Source organism: Drosophila gunungcola, unplaced genomic scaffold (genome assembly GCF_025200985.1).
Source record: "Drosophila gunungcola strain Sukarami unplaced genomic scaffold, Dgunungcola_SK_2 000001F, whole genome shotgun sequence".
Taxonomy (NCBI): Eukaryota; Metazoa; Arthropoda; class Insecta; order Diptera; family Drosophilidae; genus Drosophila; species Drosophila gunungcola.
The window spans coordinates 608013-632923 of NW_026453197.1; the positions used below are offsets into that span (position 1 = coordinate 608013).

The 24911-nt window shown below is 37.0% G+C and overlaps 1 protein-coding gene across 3 annotated transcripts in view; it reads right to left on the bottom strand.

Moving 5' to 3' along the window:
- LOC128262932 (probable nuclear hormone receptor HR38) overlaps positions 1 to 14468 on the bottom strand; it is a 35138-nt gene extending 20670 nt beyond the window's left edge. For 2 of the 3 annotated variants that reach the window (XM_052997521.1, XM_052997520.1), the window contains exon 1: positions 13006 to 14468. In XM_052997521.1, the coding sequence (XP_052853481.1) occupies positions 13006 to 13456 (451 nt within the window). In that variant the 5' untranslated portion in view covers positions 13457 to 14468. The remainder of the gene's footprint in view (positions 1 to 13005) is intronic. The other variant, XM_052997522.1, reaches the window with a different exon arrangement.
- Between the last annotated feature and the right edge of the window lie 10443 nt (positions 14469 to 24911).

Sequence of the window (24911 nt, forward strand, 5' to 3'; positions counted from 1 at the left end):
AAATCATCCGGAGCTGTGGGAATCGAAGTGTATCTCGGAATCTATATCTGTGTATCTGTATCTGTATCTGTCGCTGAGCCTGAGCTGCTCTGGAGATGGCGAAAAGTTCAATGTTAAAGGCAAACACAAAAGAATTTGCCACAGTTCAAAGCATCATTCATTATCCAATTGCGATCGAGCCGGAGCGTTTAGACCGTTAACAGTTAACTGGGCAAGTCGGCCCCAAAAGCCAAAGAGGTCCAAACAAATTGAATATCCAAAGCCGAAACTGGGCGCGTTTCGGATCTGCTATTTGTCTTAGCCTTTGTCTTGTTTGGTTTGGTTTGCATTGGCTTGCATTGGTTTGCCCAACGCTGGTTAGTTAGCGCTGCTTGTTACCGATTTGTGAGGTTTTTGTGGTTCAAGGCTTTCGATTGACAGTGGCTCAAAGGACGTGGAAGTGTTGGTTTTTCGGTCAAGTGGGGAGCGGCAATTCATTAAGCAAGCGATCATCAAGACTCACAAGTTTTTTGGGATTTTCGCTGAGCCTTAAACTCTTTTTACACATTTTTATATTCGCTTTTTCTTTTTAATCATGTACGCCTTAAGCATATAAATATAAATTTTACATATACATAATCCATATAAGCATTAAAAACCTTCGAACGCGTCTGCTTTCTGACTACTTTAACAATCAAAATAATTAAAAATTGTTATAAGTTTTTGTGATGTTAGCTCTAAGTGAGTTTAATTATATTCCAATAAAAGTTAATTTATAACGCGACAAAAATATAACACAAACTTATAAAACCCAAGAAAAGTCGACTCAAATTAAATAGTTCTTTGAATTTATAATATTAAACAATATATATATATTCGAAACAAAAAAAAATATTTTTAAAATTCCCGATTAACTAGGTATTATTAAATTAATATAAAATATTAAATGAATTCATTTAAATGCTTTTATCAGCTCCAAATACATAGCTGTCAAATCTTTAATCGATTAATGGGATTTGCTGTGCATTCTGAATGCCCTGATTTGTCACTGGTCGAAATTTAATAGTGTCATAACTTAAGCCAAAACCTGTAGCCCCGACCATAATTTAACTTCCAAATGGACGTATTTAGCGGACTCTGAAGAGAGTTAATTAAATCGATTGCAAAATAAATGTGTTAATTGAGCGAAAGATGTTTCCAGCTTGTGAAGATGAACGGAGTGCTAGAACAATGCCTTGGGGAATACTAAAAAAAAAAAACCACAAAAGTGAAGGCTTCTTGGCCTCAGACTTAAAGTGCAGTAGTGGAGTGGAGTCTGCATTTGGTCAGCCGAAGTCTGAGAACTTTCAAGTCACCTGCAGATGCACATGGATACTAAATATATACGTTTGAGTATGGCTAAGTTTTATACGCTGTCTGGCACATCGCAATCGAGTTTTGTTGGCGGCTCTTAGGCATCTGCAAAATGTAACTAAGCGTTGTTTTTTCTTCGTTTTAACTGCCACAGGCTTTAATTGAGTATATGAGAATGAGAATATTAGATTTTCAAGGCCAGAGTCCGCTCGGATCAGCGCGGCTTATGGCTTAGTTTCGCAACAGCGATGAAGTCGGGGCTCCAAACGCTGGAGAAGATGGTGGGCGCCCCATCAGGTAACTAGAACACAATGCGGGCATTCAGATTAAAGACAGGAGCTTAGAGTTAAGAGGGATCTTATAAATTGTACGTAAATGTAATTATTTTTCACAAGAAAAACCCTTAAATTCACAAAATGGGAATAATAAATGGAGTTATACACTAGTTGAGTTCTTCTCTAAGTTAAATGCAACATTATGCATTAAATCCTACAGTTTAAATAACTTTTAATTAATATTTAAGATCTGAATTTTATGGCATTAAAGTTTCTAAAGGCAAAGCTTGATTAAATAGTAAAAACTAACTTATATTAAAACCCCCTTTTCAAAAGCCCCTGTTATGCTGGAATAGAATTGAAACAAACTTTGTGCTCAGTACAAATAAAGTACGTTTTCTGTTGGCCAGTCAGTGATTGTTTCGCAGTGTTAATTTGTTGCTAAAAGCTACCCATTAAAAGCGATATTATGATGAATATAACAAAAATTAATTAAACATTTTTATGATGCAGCAAACAGTTAGGACAATAAACCTGGAGATACAGATATACACATTGTGAAGATGAGATTCATCGGGAGGAATGAGTTAACGTATTCTCTTAGTAGCGCATAAATTAGCCGCTTAATGGGTGGGTGCCGTAAAAAGTATCGCACAATATTTAGATCCTGTTCTGGGTAAGGTGAGAATAATGTAATGATGTCTAAAAATGCAAAGCTTGTAAGGCCGGGCATGAAAATAAGTGTAAACATTTTTATTGGACTTAAATGAGCAATAAGTGTGTAAGGAATTTTTATCTACAAGTTTTGGAAAGATCCAAAAAATATATATATATTTTTATTTTAAAATATGTCTTGTTTTCAATAAAAGAAAATTTATTTTCTATTCCCCTTTATAAAAATTCCTTTCATCTAACACACAAAACATAAATCTTCGCCGCTTATCGCTTTAAAATCTTTTGGAATATTTTTTTTCGCATGTTCTCTGCTAATCGATTCATTTATAATTGCATTTATCACAACTCCTTATTCGTTATGGCTGACAAACCAAAAATAAAATTAATAAAAAACCAAACTAGATATCATTAAAGAATTCTATGACCATATATAACAATCTAATATTATAAAAAAAACTCGTTATATTCACGCTGCAAACTGCATATCTCAAAGCGAAAGTCAAAATTTAAATCAAACACAAAATAAGAAAGAAGGAGTATAAAATCTTTTCTTTTGTATTCTAATTTTATAAGCTAATATTTTCTCAAGGTCAGTGTTTGAATCACGATTTTTTTTGTGTTTGGTCAGGAAATGCGCACAGCCAAATTTATGAATTCAAGTTTATGAAACTGCCAAAGGTGGGAAAGAAAATGCAGATTAGGTTGAATAAACAAAATACATTTTTGTCAGCGCGAAGTAGACGGCTGATCCGTTATTTTAATTGCAATGTTCTGAATTTGAGCAACGAATTTATTGCAAAAAGCAGTCTGAAAAATGCAAAAACCGGCTTAGGCAAAATTATGGAAATTCAAAGATGTATTTTATAGCCCAAATACACATTCGGTGTGTGTGTAAGTTCGATGCGAACGCGTTTTGCATCGAATGCTTGATGTCACTGCTGCCAGTTATTTGACAATCTTGTCACATCGATGCTTCTCTTCTTTTATTTCTCTGTGCCTTTTTGTATTTTTTTTTGTAAAACCAAACTTTGTCGGTGTCTGCTACTCAGTTTGTGTTTGACTTGGTAATGAGACACGCTCGCTGTCGCTGCTTCAATTAAGCCAATCTTGATGCGGCTGATTGCGATGGCATCTTCGGCTTGAAGCCAGCTTGCAGCTCACCAGGGATTTTATTTTATTTGTTTTTTATTTTTTTATATAGTGTGTGGCTTCTAATTGTCTGGCTACTGGAATCGACCGTTTAATTGGCCATTTAATTGCTGGACAAAGTTTTTGTTTACTGTTCTCCCACACGTGGTATACTTAATAATACGCATACGCAGAGTGGGACAGCGTGTCGACATAAGTGCATATTTCCGTCTCGCTTCCGTCTTGACGTCACCAGTTCTATTTGGGACTTGGCAACAGCCGCTCGCCACGAAGAGTCCTGCGTGGCTTTATCGATCCGCTGTGAACCCCAAGTCGAGAATTGTGGCAGTCCAAAGCCAAGGACGTCATCAGTTTCAAGTGCGTGTCGCACACACATATTCACCGTTTGTACTTAAATAGCTAGGGATAGGTGTGTGCTATATCTGGTCTGACTTTGATTTGTGTTAACTCTGCGACGGTTTCAAGTCTTTAATTACATGCCTCTGGCACGAGCCCCCCGAAGTCAGAGTTGTTTGCTTTTCTGTTTTCCTTGGAGTTGTATAATTGCATGTCTTTTGTGTTCGATTATTGTTCATGCTGCATGTCTCAAAGGAGCAGAAGTCGGTTCTTTGACGCACTTCCCCCTATGATTATTCGTTTCTTGTGGTTAATTTATGAGCTATTGGCATGGGCTAGGCTGAGTTTTCATAAATTATTGATGGTTAATGAGCTGCGGTTTCATAATCTTAAAGTGCTTCTTAGAATTGTTAGATTTTTACCTTTGTTTTGAAATATAATAAAAGTTTTAAAATTTAATTATCCAGTTTGGTATTCAAAAGAGCATTATTTTGCTTAATAACTAAAGGGCTTAGAAAATAATGTGATATATGTTATTAATATTTTAAAAATGTTATTGGCTCTGTATATTTAAATTTACGGAGTCTGATTAGCTGTCTTAACTTCAATTCTACATTATTCTTCGAGGCTTAATTTATGAGCTATGGGCTGGGCTAGGCTGAGTTTTCATAAATTATTGATGGTTAATAGGCTGCAGTTTCTGAGAATTGTTTGATTTTTACCTTTGTTTTGAGATATATTAAATGTTTTCAAATTCTAATATACAGTTTGGATAATAAAAGAGCAATTTTTTTCTCATTTAGTTAAAGGGCTTACATAATAGTGTCTTACATATTATTAAAATGTTAATAATGTTATTGGTTTGGTTTTCGGAGCCTGGTTGGCTGTCTTAACTTTAATTTTAAATATTTCTTATTCAAAAGAATAAATGCTAGTAATTTCAATTAATTTCTCTCCTTAACTGTACAAATTTTAAAAGATAATCTTCGGTTTATTATTTGAAAATTATTGACAGGTTTTACAATTTTACCGAAAACCTTAAAGTCACATAACTTAAGTCTGAAATTCACTTTGAGTATTCTGACGCCTTTATTTTAGTTCCGCCTAGAAATTCTCATTTTCCTGCTTAAATTCCGCACACGATTGCCAAGGTCCTTTGGAACCGACCCAGCCATAAAAAGAAATAAGCCCAAAGTTCTGATGGCAAAAGTAGGCGTGTTATATCAACCGATTGCAGCAAGGACCTCCGTGGAGTGTGTGTGTGTGAGTGTGTGTGTGTGTGCGTGTTTACTGGCGGTATCTACAAGTGTGAAATCATCGTGGGGGCAAACGAAAAACAAAAGCAAGGAGGAGCGAATACCCAAACGACCTTGAGGGCCACGTGAGAGTCGTGAGGCACTCTCCGGGCGAAAAAAAGGGGGTGGTTGTGGTTCAGCTTGGGTTGGGTTCAACTTTCGTTCGCAGCTGTTGAAAAAGAGCGAAAGAGAGATGTGAAATCAGAGATACCGACCGAATGACGACCCCGACCTAGCACTTTTCCACAATGACGTCACAACGCCACAGTAGTTCATTTCCAGGGGGTGTATCTGTGGCCTGTATACTTGTACTATATATACATATAGAGTATATTCCCCTTTGTGTTTGTGATGATTACGCCATCGAAAGGCGACTGGAAGGGGCTCGTTGTAGTCTTCGATTTTTCCCTGCTCGGTGTTATTTTTGCACGTGAGCTCTGCTTCTTCTGCACCAATGCAGTGAGCCAAAAAGGTGGTCGTTTAAAAATAGTTATAGCCAAAGGGCGTTGTTTTTTCGGTTAAAGTTTCGGTTACGCTCCGTATCTCTAGCAACAAACATTAGTTAGAATTCCCTGGTAAAAGGATTGGGGTGGACTATATGGCAAAGGATAAAGTTGGCTATCTTTTTGTTCCTAAAAATAAAATCAAAATAATGTTCGCTTTTTAGTTTAAAGTTTAAAAAAATTAGTTTCCAACTAAATTTTAAAACAAGTTTTTAAACACATAAGTCACAATAAAGATTTTAGTCGATCTATCTAAAAAAAAGTATGCATGTGTATTTAACGGAATAATTTTTTATTAATTTGCTTAGATTTTCTAAACACCTCGAATTACTCTACAGTCTGGTCGGTATTTCGGTGGGCCGTCTGTCTGCCAATCAATATGATGCGGCAGATGCAATCTCGGTTTCTGCCGCATCTTCAAACTTCAAGTGCGATGACGACAACGAAACGCTAGCAAACAAGTTACGCGCCAAAACATGAAATAAACAAGCCAATTGACAATGAAGCCGAGAAAAACATGGAATCTTTGGCTAATAAACTAACGAATTAAAAATGCATTTTGAAAGAAATACAATGTATAAAAATTTGTATTATTAAAAATTCGTAAAACGGTGTAACAATTATTTTGTAAATTTTTGTTAAATTTATAAATCTATTATCTATCTATTTACTGTTGTAAAATCAAAATAAACATTTTCTTTGGAAATAACTATAATTAAGATAGTTTTTCCAAAGCAATTAAATAAATAGTTAATAGGCCTTAAAAATATTTAACAACGAAAACAAAAGTTTCAACAAATAGCATCTTAATTTTACAAGCCCCAATGCGAGTTAAAGAGTAAAAAAACACAAAAATCTCTTAAATTTGAGCCATACTTAGGTAGGCAACAACAATTTGTACATCAAGCTGTTGTAAGTCGTTATTTTTTTCCATTTTCTTTATTGCTAGGCAGTTGGCTGATTTTTCTTTTGGACAAGAACTGGCCAAGCAGATGAATCTTCTAGCCCGGCAACAGGCAGTCAGACTATTAGCAAACAATTTTTGTTTGATTACAAAACCGAAGGCACACGCACAAGGGGGAAAACTTGTTAGCTGCTGTTTCTTTTTCCTAAAATTTTTTTTACGATTTTTTTCACAACACCGCGAACACATTCGTCAAGGTGGCACCGCATCGGAAATCCAAGCAGCAAATAATTAAAATAATAAAATTAACCAAGCAACCATTATGGACAATAAATTGTCATGGTTTCTTCGACGACGCATTAATGCTTGATGTTCGGTTTGTCTGCTGTCGCCAGATTTTTCTTTTGGCTATAATTCTTAACGTGTTTTTCGGTATTTTCTTGTTTTGATTGGAATTTATTGCTTGGCCTGTTCTCGCTTAAGTTTGTTAAAAGTTGTGTAATGCTTTTTGTTGCATTTAATTACAGCTTCGATAATTTGAATGGGAATAAAGTGGAGATGTAATCATAAGGTGCCAGGTGGCTAAAAAAAAATTTCAGTACAAAATATTTACGATTTTATTGCAATAAAGTAGTAGTTTTTAAATTTCATACAATTTCTAAAAAAAAGCACAGAAAATTAAACTTATTTTCAAAAATTTTTAATTGCAATCATATATTGAAAAATCTATTATAAAGTGATTTAAATTTGCAATCAAGAACTTTTTAAAACATTCGAATTATACACAATAAAATGTAGGCATCTCGTTAAAAAAAATGGTTACTTAATTGTCATTTTCATATCAATCTAATTCTTATGTAAAATTGACAGATTCAAGGCAATCAAAATCAGACAGCTTGCGACTGCCGAAAAACCTCAAAAATCAAATCAAAGCCAAATCAAGCTCATCAAGTGCATGGCAAAATTAAGAAATAACCAAAAAAAAGTGCAAAGAAACAAAGAAAAACAAGGCAACAACAAGAGGCCAACGGCCAGGCAATCCAATCAGTTTCAAATTAAGGTTTACATATGCGAGAGCCGCCAGCAGCCTGCCAGCCAGCCGAAATTGACCAACAACCGGCAACAAAGTGGCCAAAATAAAAGAAAACACCCGGGGAGGGGAAAACGTCCAAAAGGAAAAACCTGTCCGATGTCCAATATTCGATGTTGGATGAACTCTGGCGACGCCTCGCCAAAGCCATTGCATTCCCATGCCGCCGATCACCAGATGATAATGAGGATGGTGGTGCTGCCAGTGACTATTGGCTAGTGGCTAGTAGCTAGTATCTAGTGACTAGTACTTGCTGGTGCCGATGACACCGACTTGGCTGAGATTCAGCCGCCGCCTGACTGCACGTTCTTTTTGCATGCCACCAGTGTGACATCCACTACGCCTCGTGATTTGTGGACATTGCACTCGAAGGGAAAGGAAATTGCATAGAAATCGAAATCAAAACAAACGTAGCCGTGGAATGCTGAGGAAATAGCAGAAACCTGACTTGGGTGTACCTACTTAATCATTTTCGAACAAATATATCATGAGCAACTATAAAAGGCCCTTTTAAAAGTCTCTAAAAATTTTTAAATCTTTAATATCAAATACAGCAAAAAAAACATCTCAAATATATAATATATATTAGGTTTTAAATGGTTGTAAAATATGCGACTAATGACCAAATTAATAGGTCACATATTAACCAAAAAACTAGTGCTAATCTCTCAACTTAATTTTAAGAAAATTTTAATTTTTTAAATTAGATTAAAATAAGTTTATTAAGAGTTTTCCAAAATTATTAAATATTTCTTCTGAATTAGGAGTCCTTTAATATATATCCCCCATCGTAAAATTTGAAAAAAAAAATCTAATGTTAGAAATCAAAAAATTTTAGCCAGACAAAACTGGAATGACTTCCGCTATATCTTTTTATTACATCCCTTGAGTACCCCAACTAACAACCAACTATGCGGAACTGAAAATCACTTGAAATAATTTCGTCGACCCGAGAAAAGATCTATTCCCGTTTAGACAGAAATACCTCTAATTTGGACATCGAACTGAACGAGGAGCAATGTTCTGTGATGGCGGGAAATTGGACATAAATTGGTGCTGGCTAATTACCCGGCAATTGTTTAAATTTAAAATCAAGCAGACGAATTTAGAAATTATTTTAGCAATGCAGAAGCAAAAAGAAATGCGCGCGGAATTTACGCTTTCCGTATTTATTTTCGTTTTCGACTTGCTGGCATCGTGTGAACCAATTGAAGAGCACAGTGAACGAATCGATCGGCAATTAATAACGAAACATGCTCACAATCAATATAATAAACACAATTAATCCAGACAAACTATAATTATTACGTAATTGAGGTGGGCTGTCCATTATGCATCTGATTTGTATTCCTCGATAAACCAACGAGGGGAACTGGAACTAATGCTGGTCTATGGTCTATGGTTTTTGGTTTTTGGTTTTTGGTTTTCGGTTTGCGTCTCGCTGATGTCTTGGCCATCGATCAGCGATGAAGACAACAATGGCACCTCCCTGTCCGCCGCATTTCGTTATAAAATTCGCATAAATCAACGCAAATAATTAAGCAGTCGCAGAGCAGTCCCCACGAGACGCTAATATCGAGAGTTTCCTATCCATCTATCCATCTATCTATCTGCACCAGACGCGGGCCTCCCAACCCAGCAGACTTACAAAAAAAAAAATCAAAAAATCAAAACAAAACAAAAACCACCTCAGAAAAAAACACAAATTAACAAATTCACTTTTGTGGTTTTTACTCATTCGCATAGTGCGAATGGATAGCAAAAGTGCGAGACGAGAGTGAATTAAAGTTAGTTGAGATAGGTTGGAGATGGATTTAAAAGATTTAAGATTAAGATTAAAGCGGGGAGAGAGCACAAAAGTAATTTAAAAAAATTTTAGCTAAGTTAATGACAGCTTAATGGATAATAAGTGATTCGGGATAATTAGTAGCCTTTTGTTTAAAAAATTAAAAAAAAAGGATTTTACTGAATTTAACAAATATACGCAATATGTATTAAAGAAATATTTATCCGGGATAAATAGGTATCATAGCTTACAGATCGATAAAAGAAGTTTAATAGTATGGCTATTACATTTTATTAATACTACATTTGGTTAAAATTGACCTAGTATTTCCAATTTACCCAAAACTATACTCGCAACCTAAGTCGTAAATAATTGAAAACGCTTCAAAAAAACAACACCTGTTTAATTATTATATTTAATGTGTATTTTGTGGTTATTTTAAGTACCTATTTTCAGCGAATATCATATTCTGAGCTTATATTTATTTAACGTAAGTGTAGGCCCACAATTATCGGAACTAAATGTCCATCAAATTGAGCATTACACATGTAGCGAAAAACACAAAGAACATGTGAACATGCAAAAATGCCAGCATCCTAACCATGTTAGTAGGCTATGCACCACTAACGCCTCTCGATACACCTGTGCCGCCGTCTTTATGGTAAATATATATAAACGAATACAAGTAAAGAAGAAAAAATTCCAACTTGGAAGGCGACTACTGGTCTTGGCAGCCGTCGAAGTTGGGAAGTTGGAGATGGAGTTGCTCCATGAAAACCGGTGTGCGGGGATAGTATGGTTTTTTTATATTTTTTTTTTTTTTGGGTATAGAGTATCTCTATGAGGAATGGCCAAAAGCGGCAACAATCAACAATGGCCATCCCGACAGCTGCCGCGCAGATAACTCACAACGCACGACGGATCGTGAATATCTATACAATAAGGTAGCTTTGGTTTTTTTCGGGTGTCATAGATATGTAAGTAGGTATTTTATATATTTTTGCATCATTTATCAAGCTCATTTCGCTGGGGGTTAATCAGTGAGGGAAGCCAAGATCATCATGATCTTTGGTCAGCGAAGTGCATTGGACAACTTTATATGCGGTTGAGTCAAACCTTTTATATAGTCGCTTTGGGCCATGATGAAATGCAATTGGCTACGCCCAGGAGATGTTGCCATGTGAAACGGGGCGTATGAGCAATCAAGGCAAATCGCAAGTGAAAAGAGTAAAAGAAACAATATTTTCACACGCCCTGTCGTGGATACAAAATAAAAAAAAAAAAACAAAAAAAACAAATGTAAATAGTCGTAAGAGAAAAAAACACGCTGACTTGTGATTATATTATTATAGGCATTTAGCCAAATCATCCCAAAATACAACGTCATCAGCACGTTGCTAGGCATAAAAATAATATAATTAATACAATTCCGAACCAATTATGAGATATATATAGAGATGCAACTGACGCAAAGAGAGTGCAATGTTTTTGCATCCCCCAAAACGATTTCGTCATCTATTTTCCTTTTGGCCGCCGTTCGATGACGTTTTCAGCACTCGTGCCTCGGGAAAATACCCGTACTGTGCAAATTGTGTGCCGTGTAATCCGTTAAACTGGCCGATTTCATGGCCTCGCTGGCGTCATGGCTTATATACTACCCATGGATGCACCTCACCTGGTCATATGTTCTGTGCGGCACTTCGGCGATTTGTTTCACTATGGTTTGTCATCCGGTGTCGGGCACTTTTGGCGCCCATCGCCATAATGGTAATATATAGCCAACTTATAAATAGAGATGTTTGTTTTGCCACTGCTAGTAGTGAACTGAATTTAAGAGCACTTTATTTAAATTTTAATGTTTGCAATCGATTGGTGCCATTCTGGTTTGCTATTATTTTAGTTGAAAGTGTTTAAATCTTAGTGTTTTCTTATTGTTTTAATACAAGGCAATTATGTCTGACCTCACATTTTATTCTACAATTTGTCAAGAAATGGAAAAAACAAATACATTAAATACATTACAACAACCCACGTTGTGCAATATTAATGACAACATTAACAACATTTGAAACTCATTTAAAAACAAATATAATAAATTCCTTTAAGTTGAAGGCTGAGGTGCCACTTTAATCAATAAAAACACCACACAAAGTGTTAAAAAGCTGACTGCTGGGAAATACTTAACAAACGCTAAGTTAGCCGCAAACTACAGACGCTTAAGAAGGGGCTAACCGATTTTGGCCACAACAAATGAATTGGCAAAGCCTTTCAAGCCGTTGCAGCTCCGCACTGTTGGCGATTAAGTCGGCTCAATAAATCGGATACTGTAATGGCCCACCCCCTTTCACCTGGCGTCCTGTTCCCATCTACTCAAACCACCCGCTCAAACAAAAAAAAAGTCAAAACCTAGAAAGCTGACGGCTATATCACTACTGCCATCGATCTTCATCCCAGTGTTTGTGCTTCAATCGATGATATTTTTATTCGGTTCTCGCTGGTTATTAATAAAATTGCATTAGCCATCCCTCCCGTTTATTAGTGGGTATCTGTGTGGATACCGAACCTACTGCATTGGTGTTCGCCGTGTTTATTGTGCAGCTTATAAATCATTTTGCGTCAGGCTGCGTCCGCTGCCGTCTGCTGCAACTGCGGCGCTTTGCTGACGCTGGTAAACATGTGTACGACACCAATAGCAACAACACAATGGGGACGCGCCGCTGAAGACAATCCATACACACACAGACAATTACACTTTCAAAAAAATGGTATAAAATGGAATGACACACACACAACTAAGATCAATAGGATAGTTATTGATTTATGCAAATATCACAGTTCAGAAAAATTAAATGCAACAAATAAGGACTTTTAAAAGGTAAATAGTCTCACAAGTCTACTAAAAAAATTTAAAACTTAACCAAAAAGCTAATTAGATTTCTATTCCTTTTGTTAAAAATAATTAGCATTGTTAATCATTTTAATAATTTATAAAAATAATTTTAATTAATGTACAAAAGATTTCATTTACTTTGTAAACTAAATGTGGTACACTTAAAAATTATATTATATATAAAAATATTCGAAAATTAAAAACATTCTGGATCTTTAATTTGTGAAAAAACTTTCATCGAACTATTATGGAATAACCAGTCTTTAGGTTTTTGTTATTTATTTGTTTTTTAGAAACATATAACAAATGTCTTACAAATTCTTCATGTCTCAATATATGTATGTACCCAATATTTGATTATTTCTTGGAAGCCAGCAACCCTACTATTATTTTGTACTCAGCATTGCCTGCACTCATATTTTTTACAGTTTGCTTAATATTTTCACCATTTTTATGATGCACTTTGAGCACTTTTCATGCAAATTTATGTCGTCATTGTGCGTTGTCTAACAAACCCCGCAGCCACGCCCCCTTTTTTGTTCGATTTGTTTTCTTCTTTTTTTTCGGACTTTTTGGACTGCCCTCAAGCGGATTGAGCAAACAGTAAGCCAAATGCAAGCGCTTCTTGAAACATTTGGCAATGGTCGCCAAATATTGCGTATACGCTGCGTGCGCGATTAGTGAATTAGAAGGAAGCACCGAAACGGCGTTAAACTTAAGGAAAAAAGAACCATCACCGAATATCACCGAAAGGCAAACAAAATACATACACGTGTTTCCATTGGCAAAAAAGTGGCTATTGTTGGGTGAATTGGAGGTGGTGGAGTTGGTGGAGTTGGTGGAGTTTGAGGTGCTGTTGGAGGAACTGCAGCAGGCCAGGTGATTGATATCGCAACCGTCGGGAAAGAGATTGCGGCAGGGATAAATCAAAGGCGGCAAAGGCGGCGGCAATAGGTGTTGCTGGTGTATATGTTGCTGTTGCTGTTGGTGTGTATGTTGTTGTTGTTGCTGTTGCTGTTGTGCCGGAGTGTTTAGGTTCTGTCTGTAGCAGGAATTATTGTTGATCTCCTGGAACAGAAGGCTGTGGCTGCCGCTCTCGTACAGTGAAGCCTCGCACTTAATGGCCGGCTGATGGTGGTGGCCAATGTGATGACTGATATTCGTATTGCTGCCGCCCTCTTGCTTCACCACAATCAGCGAGGCAAGGCGATCGCGCATCATAGACAACACGATTCTTCGTTAAAGAACCAAAAAATGATGATGATGAGACACGAAAACACATAAACAGGACACAGGACAACACAGATATTGTATAGTTTCTATTTAGGCACCTGTTTGGCGCCCTGAGCGGCGCTGGTGATCCAGCACGGCGGTTCAGTTTCCGTTTGGCAATTTATCCCTCAATTTGATGGCCCACTCCTTTTTCGCAGAAACTCTTGTTGCAATAGTTATAGTCGGGCTTCATTTTCCTGTCCTTGCCACAGCTGTTGTTGTGTGTCCTTAGACTTGAACTTGCCAGCTTTTTGTTCGCTCTTTTCCGGCGTTTGCGCAGTGGCCAAGTGACGATGTAAGCGACGTAACGACTTACGCACGCTATAGTATATAGCTTGGTTCTATATATACATTCATGTATGTATGTTTAGAAGTAGTAGGAGGCACAAGGACGTTGCTTACACTTTACACACAGAAACACACACGCGCACAGGCAACCCGAAAAATAATTATTATTGTTCTTCAGCACGTGTTTATGGATTTTTTTTTAAGTGTTAGCAAAATGTTCTTTCCAAAAATATCTATAGGAGTCTTCGCTCAAAAGCTATTCGAAATTGGTATAAGTTTAGTTATTACACATACGCAGCGTTGCCTGAGCCAAAAAATATCAGTAGTTCTCTCAAGAAAGTGAACTAAAAACACATACGCCGTGTTGTCAACCGTTGAAAATTATTACACATACGCAGCGTTGTCGACCGGCTTCCGTTTCCGCATAGAACGAATCAATAAAGAACAACAACTTGTTGCAATTGTTTAACTCTTGAGCACTCACACCTATGGTTTTTTGTGTTTGTTTTGTAATACTGAACGCGTTTGTGGATTTAAGTTTTAGGCTGATGGATTAGTAGCTCGGATATTTAGAATCTCCGAGTTCCCCTGGATCTATAGGTTCTCTTTAATTTGGATGTTGGATTTTCCGTGAGCGGTGGCTGTTTTGGTTAAAGTTGTTAACAATGCGGCGTCTGTGACGCGACTGAACTTATCTTTACGGTTACACGCGACTATATTCAAAGCGTCGCGGCGGGCAGCGCTGCCTCAGCTGGCGTTTTTGCTGCGCTCTCGGGCGTCGTCTGTGCTAGCGAGTGAGAGAGACAGTGAGAGTGAGTGAGAGTGAAGGGGAGGGGAGGGGAGGGGATTGGAGGTGGAGGCACCGAGCGAGCGGGACACGACCTACCTTTGCGGCCCGGCTATTACGTCATTTGCGGCCAGCAACAACAACAACAACTAAGCGCAGCTCGTGCGAGGAAAATCGATGACGTCGTTGCTAGAGCGCCTGCGTCGGAAAATCCTCCCCTTCCCCCCTCTCGGCACCGCTTTTCCGAATGCAGTGCAGTGGGACAGTTTCGGAAACGGAAATTATGTGCGTCATAAAACCGACATTTTCCATCTCGTTCGCTCGCTGCCGAGATTGATGGTTGTTCTTGCTGCCATTTCACCTGCTCTGCCTCGGCCTCCACCCCTCCTCCCACTTTTCATGCATTTTCCTACCGCCCACTGTGCATCCTCTTTTCTCCCGCTGTCATAACTTCTGTTCCTTTTAGTTAATATACACGGGAAACAAATTAATAGGTTGAAAAAGTCTTAAGAATAAACAATAGCCAACATTGGTTATAAGATTTAAAATCAGACATATAAACTTAATGGACTTAAAGTTCTTTGTCGTAAAATAATAAAACCTCCAATTGTTCTGCATTTTCTAAGATAAGCAATTTGAACTAATTTTTGTGTACCCTAATGCTATAAGCAAAGGCTTTTACTTATTGCATAACTCTCAACAACACGTAAGTTTTATTGCTTTTAGTTTGTCATTAATTATATGATAAGAATTTTCTTAAGCAACTATTTGATATGTTACCATTTTTTTGTTTAGAGTTTCATACGTGGAAATATTTAACTTTTATTAAAATTTCAAGAAATATGTTTACATTTCTTTTCTTTCTAAATTCATGTTAAATATGTACCAAAGCATGTTTTGCGTGTATAAAATTGTGTGTGGGCAAATTTGTGTGTATCATTTTCAGGGATCAGGACAACCTGGCTTTTGTGTGTGGGCCGAACCAAGGCAGATTCGCGGGAATATGGACCAGATTTCAAGGAATAAGTTTACTTGACTAAGTCCCACTTGTATGCCTGTGGGTGGAAAAATGTTGTTTCTATGTTAAATGGAAGAACACGAATTTCAAGAAGAATTATAAACTAACAAAATACAAATTCAAAGGATTTATTATTTCTAAGGACTATTTTTGGCTACCTAATTGGCTTAAGTTTGCAAATAAATGCAAGCAGTATATTTATATACGATTTGTAAGCTGTATGTAGCAAACAAATAAAGAATTAGTTTACTTAAAGCTTTAAATATAAGCCAACTTAACATTATTATTTATAGCTTTCTAATCCTTTCCATGGCATTTCTTTATTTTTGTGACGGTTAATTAAGTATTTCTCGGTAAGCCTTTTTTATTTTAGCTATTTTTATCCAAGCCAAGACAAATCGATTTCACACAAAATCCCAGGCCAATTTCCCTATTCCACTTTAGCAAAATACCATCCTGCCACTTCATAAACCAGATCACTGTTTTTCCTCATCCCCAAATATAAATAAGTTGCACCACAAATCATTTAGGCAATATGCCAATAACACGATCCGTTGGAAAAAAAAAATGCGGGAATATTAATGCACTTTACCATTGACACCGGCGTTTGCAGCTCGTAAACAACAAAAGGAAAATAATAAGCCGAGATCTTCTCTCCCAAGATCGGGAAATACAACAACAAAAAAAAAAACTGAAAACCCGAAGACTTGACTGCGCTGCCGGCGTCGACTGCATAGAGAGTGAGAGTCCGTACTCGTGATCGTTCGGAACCCGATTCGAATTCTTCGGAGATCCGTAGACTCGTCTTTAAAGCGATCTGAGTAGGTGAGGCCGGTTAAGATTTCGTTTTCATTCGGCTATTTTTAGACAGGTTCCAAAGCAAAGCTTAGCCACGTTTTCTAACTGTTGTTAGCGTACGAGCCGCAGCTCTAGCTCTCCTCCACTTTTTAGAGGCCCCAGACAAAACGTGAGATCTTTGGGTCGACGTTGACTGCGACTGCGACTGCTGCGTCGACGTCGACTGCGGCAGAACAGCAACACCAGCGACTACAGTTTTGGGCGCAGTTGCAGTGGCTCTTCCTTTCGTTTTCGGCTAGATTTTTTCCCATAATGCTATTGCTCGGACTCTCGTCGTACTGTGGTGCCTATCATGGGTTCGGGGGGATTGGGATCGGAGTGGTGGAGTGCAGGTATTGGTATAATGTGCTGTGCTCTGTGGTGTGGCTTCCCATGTACATATATATTAGTTGGATTTGGGAGCGACGCAAGTGGAACTGGTCTGTGGCAGGCACCATGTGCATAAGGTACAGTGTCCTCTAAGTAATTGGCAGTGGGCGCGAAATTCCTGCCCGAGGCTTGAAAGGGTTTTTTGTTTAAAAGAGAACTTAAATCATTTGGGTACTTAATAAAATTTCATTGACCTTAAATGTTATTTGTAAGCAGTTTTTAAAAACAAAGTGGGTAAAGTAGGCCTTAAGGCAGGATAGAATTATATGTTTTCTTGTAATTTGTCATAACAATTTTCGGATCGTAATACTACAAAAATTATTTCATTTCATTTTAATTATTTTAAATATAGTTATGCAAATTGATAAAGATAAGTACGTAAAATGGGCACTTAAATTTTGTTATATTTTTTCGTATTCTTTATCTTGTAAAACCAAAGAAATCCTTACATGTGATTTTCTTTTCCGCTAATTACTTGGTGAGTTATTTAACTTGTTAAACACAAAATACATGGTTTTTGAACTGAAGTTTCTTGATTCATTGTAAATTCTGATTGAGTTCCTTAAATTCATTTTCCCTTATAAATCAAAATGCATATTTAGACCACTGTATGGGCTGCCTTTCTTGATGTTTTTTAAGTGTTGCTGCTGCTGTTCCTTTGGCGGTGGATATAGTGGATGGTGGGTGATGGTGGCTGGTGGATGGAGGATGGTGGTGCTAGTGGTGCTGGTGGTGCTAGGCTAGTGGTGCTGCTGCTGTTGGCTGACCCGCTGGTGGCCCCAAAAAGTGCATGCAAACAGCTTAGCGTTGGAGTCTCGTTGTTGTTGTTGTTGTTGTTGTTGCTGTTGTTATTGCTGCTATCGCTGATGTTGTTGCTGCTGCTATTGGGTTGCTTCCAAAGAGTTTCGATTGCTGTTGTTGTTGTTGCTGTTGTTGTTGTTGTCGGCGGTGGTTTTATTGGCTGTATTAAGCATGACATGCCAAGCCAAAGTCGCCGTCGAAGTGGAAGTCTACGTCGACTTCGGAATCGGCACTCCTTGCTTTTGTCTCTCTGCCTTTTGTCTATTATTTATTGTTGTGGTCGTAGCTGCACTGCGATGATATTCTAAATGTGCCGAGCCAAATTCGCTTCGTTTTGGCCAAGTCAACTTGGCTGGGCCTTAATGCATGTATCATTTTCGCATCGTTGCGCCCGCTAGTTCGTGAGTTTAATTTAAGGAATTTTTGCTCTTTTTGATTGCTATTTAGGCTTTGATTTTGCTGGTAGAAAAAAATACGAAACTACCCCAGCCCCCCTGTAAATTTCAATTAGCATGCGGCACTTTTGCATTGTTTTTTTTTTTCTCCTCATCTATTGCTGCCGCATTTGCAACGGCGCCTCTCGGCTCATTTGCATAAATTGCATTTTGGGATTCGCCAACCCTTTTTTATAAACTTCACTTTCGATGCCCACTTTTTGCCTTGCCCAAAAAATTGTGACTTCCTCTGGCTAACTTAAAACGAACAAAATACAGAAAACAATACCAAATAGAAAACGATATCTAAAACTCCGTTGACTGCTTAGCCTGCAGGTGCATTTTGTGGCGAATTATTGTCATTATTTTTTTCTGCCTTCTTTTAACTATTAATATTTGTAACTTCACATAAATATATAGGTGTATTCCTTTTCGTGTTTTTTTTTTGCCCTGGCAATTTTGTGCTATTTTGTGCCTAAATAACATTATTGTGGGGGGCTTAAAAGGGGAACATGTCATAATATCATCAAGTATACGCCCAGTTGGTATGGGTATCTATCTTTGGCCAAAAACGACCGATGCAATGGGGCAATGCACATTTGCGGTTATAAGTGGGTTAAGTCGATGGTTAGGGAGATGATTTACGGACTCACAGGTAAATTATTATGGCGGGGGCTTGATTAAACTCATGTTGAAATATGACTTAATAAAGGACAGGATTTTTGGGTCAACAGCAAATTGGGACTTTGAGGTATAAGAGAACCTTTAGTAAGTAAAAACAAAAAAAGAACAAAAAATAAAATAAATAAAAAAATAAATAAAAAATAAGGAAAGGTTGATTTCAAATTAAATAAACATAAACAATTTATAAACAAATATAATATATTTTCCAGATTATTATAAATTCAATGTTAAACAGACCTTAGCATTTTTGCAAATTTATGTACCACTTGTTAATATACGATTTAGAGTCACTACAAATTATGCTTATGGTAAGAAGTGAAATATAAGCAGTTCAGAAAGTCATCCTTAAGGAGAATTAAATAAGCACAAAAAATAATAAAGTGTAACAATTTAATTAAATGTTACAACTTATGTTATGCTTTTATATTCCGCTTTAACTTCTAGACCAACTGCTTGTCATTTCCCAGCCCGACCGCAAAACTTATCCCATTATCCCCGCCACCGACGACCTTGAGAACTCGCACTCAACCACCCACCGCCCGCTGAGCTCAGCTGTCCCGCTGTCTTGGAATTGGATTCCCTGCGTAGCAATCGACACGCCATCCGGCGATCCAAAGGGGAAACAAACCAGAGGATGAACGGAAGTGCGGCATTGATTTTATGGTCTGCTTCCGTTGCGTCTTGACCGCGTCACGTCTACAAGTTGCCATTGCTGGCACCCCAAAAGACCCCCGTTTTCACCACTCTGCAAATCTACGGGGCTACTCGCATTTTCGTCACGCACGCCCCTAAGTAGGCAACACTCTTTGCGGTTTGTTTGTCCTGTTCATATCTATCCATACACTGAAAAAAACGTAACGTAACGTATTGAAAAATTTTACCAGATACCTCAATAAGCAATATTCTTAAGGTTTTTTAAGTTTCATAGATAATCAAAATTTGCCACCCAGTTTCGGCTTAAAGCCTTTAAGCTATTATTTGCAATTTTATTAAATTCGTTGCTTCGAAATTAAAATTGGGCTTTTAAGGCTGGCTGGACTTGAATACTTTTTTAAAAATTGTTAGATCATATCACTTAAATATTAAAAATGGGACTATTTAACGTTTTACTAAAAAGTTGTAATTGTAATTAAATGCATTATTAGAACATTCAAAACGAACCAATCAACTAAGTAAGCTATTAATTAAAGTCAATTCGGCATAAAAAACCATCAAATAGGGATACATTTACTATTCATTGCTCTTAGCTACTCTTTTTTTCCAGTGTTTTTTTGATTTTGTGCCCCATTAAATATGTTCCGCCGGTATCTTCGCCCTATCATGTTATCAATGAAATTGAATTAACTGACGCAGCTCCAGCCACTCTGGATATATAAAAAAATGTGTATATGACGTTGGCACAACCTCGGTCACACACAGAATACAGTGCGTTAGAGGGAGACAGCTGGAACCGGCGTTTTGCTGTGTGTGTCTTTGACCTCAGCGGACAAGCCCAAAATTATAGATATGCCTGTTTACGTGCTCATATATATTTTCCAAGTAGTATATGTCCGCAGGTTGAGTGGATAATGCGTGTAAAATCAATAGCAGGGTCAGGAATGGGAAAGTAAAGATGTAACAAGAGTTCCACAACGGCACTATAGTGATTAGGTTTTGCTACGGGCTATAATTACTTTGTCTAACCTTTTTAGTCTAAATAATGGATGATGCATGTGATTTTCGATTTGGGTTGGGTCCTTGTTCCATTTCTTTAAATAAAAGTTTGTAAGTAAGTAAAAAATGTAAAAATAATAATTATTTAAGTTCTAACAATTATGATATACCCCAAATACAAACTAACAAATTAGAAAAACAGCCTCAAAAGATAAGTCTAGTGAGCCTATACCACTTAGAAAAATAAATAACAAATTACCATTCATATTTTTTTGTTAGGGTTATTATCTAATAAAAAGATTTAATTTAAATATTTAACTTGTTTAAATTCTTTTTTTTATATTTTTATTTTTCTTTTAAATCTATTTTAAATGTTGGTTTTATTTTGCAATCAACTTTCAAAGGCAAACTCTCCAAATCTGAAAGCAGCACAAAAGGGACCATATTAGCTGGAAATCTCATTATCCTTCGGTTGCGGTTTTATTTTCAGGTTCAAGCGGTGGTCCATTAATTGACATTGTCGATTATCAATTTCCAGCGGTAATTGGCGTGCATTATTTATAGTCGAACAAACACGGCGGCTGGCTTGATGGCACGCATCTAATGACGTCACGGGGGAAAGCGCGAGCAGTAAAATCGATTGGCGAAACAAAGACGTCATCAGTTTTCTGGCAAAGGACATGCGCAGTGGAGCAGAGCGAGACAGCAGACGGCGGGCATGAATGAATGAGTGGAAATTGAAAGGCGGCGAGGACGGAGGCGGGGACGGAGGCACAGACAGGTGGAAAATAGCCAGGTGAGTGGGCAGCAAAAACACCGGCCGGCGGCTCAGTTTTCCCCTACTATTTAGCCATCTCTTTTCCGCGATGACGTCCTTGGTGTGCCACTGGTCGACTCGCTCTCATCTGACGTCACTCGTCCTTGGCTGGGTGGTCTATTTCTGTGTGGCAGCCAGACCACCCACTCATGACGTCACAGTTGCGCTTGCTCCGTTTTCCGCTCCATTGCAGCGCAAGTGCCCGGAAATAGCTAAAGGATAACGACACGTGCTGCAGCCCCCTCACATTACGTAGTCCTTATTTTCTATTTTCCCTCAGTAAAAATAGTTTTTGCAATGCCCATAAAAATGCAGCTTGACATAAATGGCATGGATGGGTGGGAACAAAGGGATGAAAATAACTATGGCATATTTTAAAAAATGGAACCCACAAATAGAAGAGCATTTAGTATGCACACGCCTTCATATAGGCTTTTATTTGGGATTCGCGGACAATGAAAAACCATAAAGGTCAAAAGTAATAAATGCAACCAAATTTAGCATATATTCCACCAATGGAATATATAAATATTTTTTGGGTTTTGGCAAGTATTATTTGCTTAAGAACACTTACGGGAAATGTAATTTGTATATAAAATAAAAGCTTTATTAGACTGTATTATTATAATTAATGTATGCAAGTTAGTTGGGAAAAAAGCTGAAAATAACAATGGAATATTTAAAAATGGAGCAATTAAATTATAGAACATTGAAGCTGACAACGCGTTTACATTGGATTTTTTGAGGGATCGGTGCAAAATAAAAAATTATATAGGTATAAAAAGAAGAAAATTAATATATATTTCGCTTATTGTATGGTTTTAGCGACTTACAAAAAAAATTGTTTGTTTATTAGTTTGGTAGTTTTTAAATTTATAATTATACAACAACTTTAATTAGCATTTACTAAATTCGAAAAGTTTTATTCGATGAAAAATCAGTAGAAAAATTAAATTATATAACTGACATCTACACTGATTGATGAGGAATCTCTAACATTGAGTCGGTTCTCAAGCAATGACATTAGGGAAGTTGTTTGCACTCCAATAAGAGCAGATATCCGCCTCGGCTCATTTGTAAATCGCAGTCAACAATTGATTTATGCAGATGTTCTAAAGGTTGCCCAGGCGAATGGATTGAATAACTCGAATGCCCCATCAGCCGGCGGCAACTCGATACCGTCACAGTTTTTGCGGTCCACCAGCAATGTTCCGAGTACAGCATGTGAAAATCGCCATAAATTAAATGGCCAGTACAATCTGTCAGTGATAAAGAGCACACGATGTTCTAGACAGAACCACAGGCAGCTCCAATTGCTAGCTCCTAAGATGGAAGAAGATGCCGCTGGCACTAAGAGAAATGAAGTTCAATTACTGGTTTACATGGGTTTCCTTGTTCAAAAAACGGTATATTTTCAACAACTTTTATAACAAATATTGTATTAATTTTTACACCTCTAGTTTAGGCAACAATAATAAAATTTAATTTATATCCAAGAACTTCCTTTCGAAAACTGACGCATATAAAAATTACAAATAAATGTAGATTAATATAGTATACATTTTTTAACCGTTAATATAATATACATTTATTAATCGTTACAAGTTTGAGTTCGTGAGCACTTATGCCAAGGAAATGGTCGTTTTTTAATAGTTGCAAAACAATCTCTGTGTATATCCAATTGCAACTGCAGACATCTCTAATTGCCTGTTATAAACTGGAAGAAGATGGTGGTACACTGAAAACAAATTCTAAAAGCTTCTTGTTAATACAAAATAATGACGAACAAAAAAATGGAATCCCTTTATATAAAAGTGTTTTTCCTTACTACAATTTCAAATTTCAAAGTTACCAAGAATTTGGTAAAACATTAAATTCTTTCCCCAAACCTAAGTCTTTGTAAATGTTTTTGGTTTTTAAAAGCTCAAGTATACCAGATTGAATCAAGTTAAATTGTTGATAGAGCCTGACGACCCCATGATCAGACTTTTGATTAAAACAAAACCAATTGTTAAGCTGTTATCGAAAAAAATGCTATTAAAATGTATTCTTCATATATATTTTTGTTTCCCTATTATTTTTTCCAGTTTCCAAGTCTGCGGCAGTGGCAACTAGTTGCATGTTCGGAGGCAACAAAGTGGCATCTTTTGGTCTCTCTCGACGGCGGTTGGCCATTTTCTCACCTGCGGCGATCAAAAGCGACCTCGACCTGTCTCAAGCTAAGGCAAAGCCGATATGTATATAAATATATATATATATTGTACTTGGAGAGTCGAGAGGCTCCACACTGTATTATTTATTGACATTCAGTGTGGCAATAGCTGGCCCCAGTGGGCCATGTTTTATGTCTCTATATTCTAAAATTGCATAGATTTGTATCAATTGATAGTGCAGAACAGGACGGAGAACTTGGTCAGCAATTGAAAGGCAACATGCAATCGCGTTGTCTGCCAGCGGCTTTTGTCAAATTGAAGGTAGCTTCTATATGTGTGCCCACAACATAACACCACACTAAAACTATACCCGTAATATGGCGGAGATCCGGGGGAATTGCCAGAAAGCCAGAAAGCCAGAGAGCCAGACCAAGTCGGGGCACCTTGACAAGCCTAGGCACGTCTTCGACCGGCAATTGGCCAGAGATGCTGGCCCAGAGATGCTCGAAGTCGGGCTAACATCGTGGCTGGGCTGATTGTTTTTCCCCGCAATTTGGTCTTCTATTTCTTTGGTTCTTAATGCGGGCTATACCCTTGCAAGGTGCTATGGAATTTAAAAAGACTTTAAGCCAATTTATCATTGTCAAACTTATCAAATATTTAAAAACACAATTGATAAAAAATTACAAAAAAATTTACATTGAAATTTATAATACAAATCTAGCTTATTAATACTGCACTTTATGTTAGTGTTCTAGTTATGCACTATCAGTCTATCAGTATTAGTAAATAAATATATAAATGTAGTGACTACTATAATAACTTAAAAGTTACCAAACTTTTCATGCTAAGAAAAAATAAAGCAAATTAAAACAACAAATAACAAAAGGAAAATATATTATTAAGAACTTATTTTCTTAATTATTAATTTAATAAACACATTGTATATTTCGAACGAAAAATGATTTCTTAAAATTAAATTTAAAAAATATTAATTGTTAAAAATTGGCCAAATTTTAAAATACCTCTGATTTAAAAAGAAAAAAAATAATTTTAAACTGAATAGATAAACTTTAAAATACCTACACATGTACACATATAACCAAACGGCCTTCGTTTTTGGTTCACAAATTAAATTAGTTTAAAATATTTTCCCCTTTAGAGTATTTACGATTCCGAAAGCTTAATGTCTAGAAAAACTATTTGATTTTATTTGTTGTATTTCCCGCGATTGTTACGGGTAGTCAGAATGCGCGGAATTAATTAAACGGCTTAAGTAAGATGTACTAACAATTTGTTGCTAATGTGCCAATCACTCGCTTCTGCTGCCCAAAAAGTTCATCGAAATCAGCTGGAGAACCAAAGAACAAGGAGTGTGCACTAGCAAATTAACTTTTGCATCATCATCACAGTCATCATCATCGGCAACATGATCTCAACCAGTCCCCGCCGAATCGTGCATAAAAACATCTCCGAAGAATCAAATGAATTCGAATCTGCCCAGCAAAAAAAAAAAAAACAAAAGGAGAAACGAAAATATTG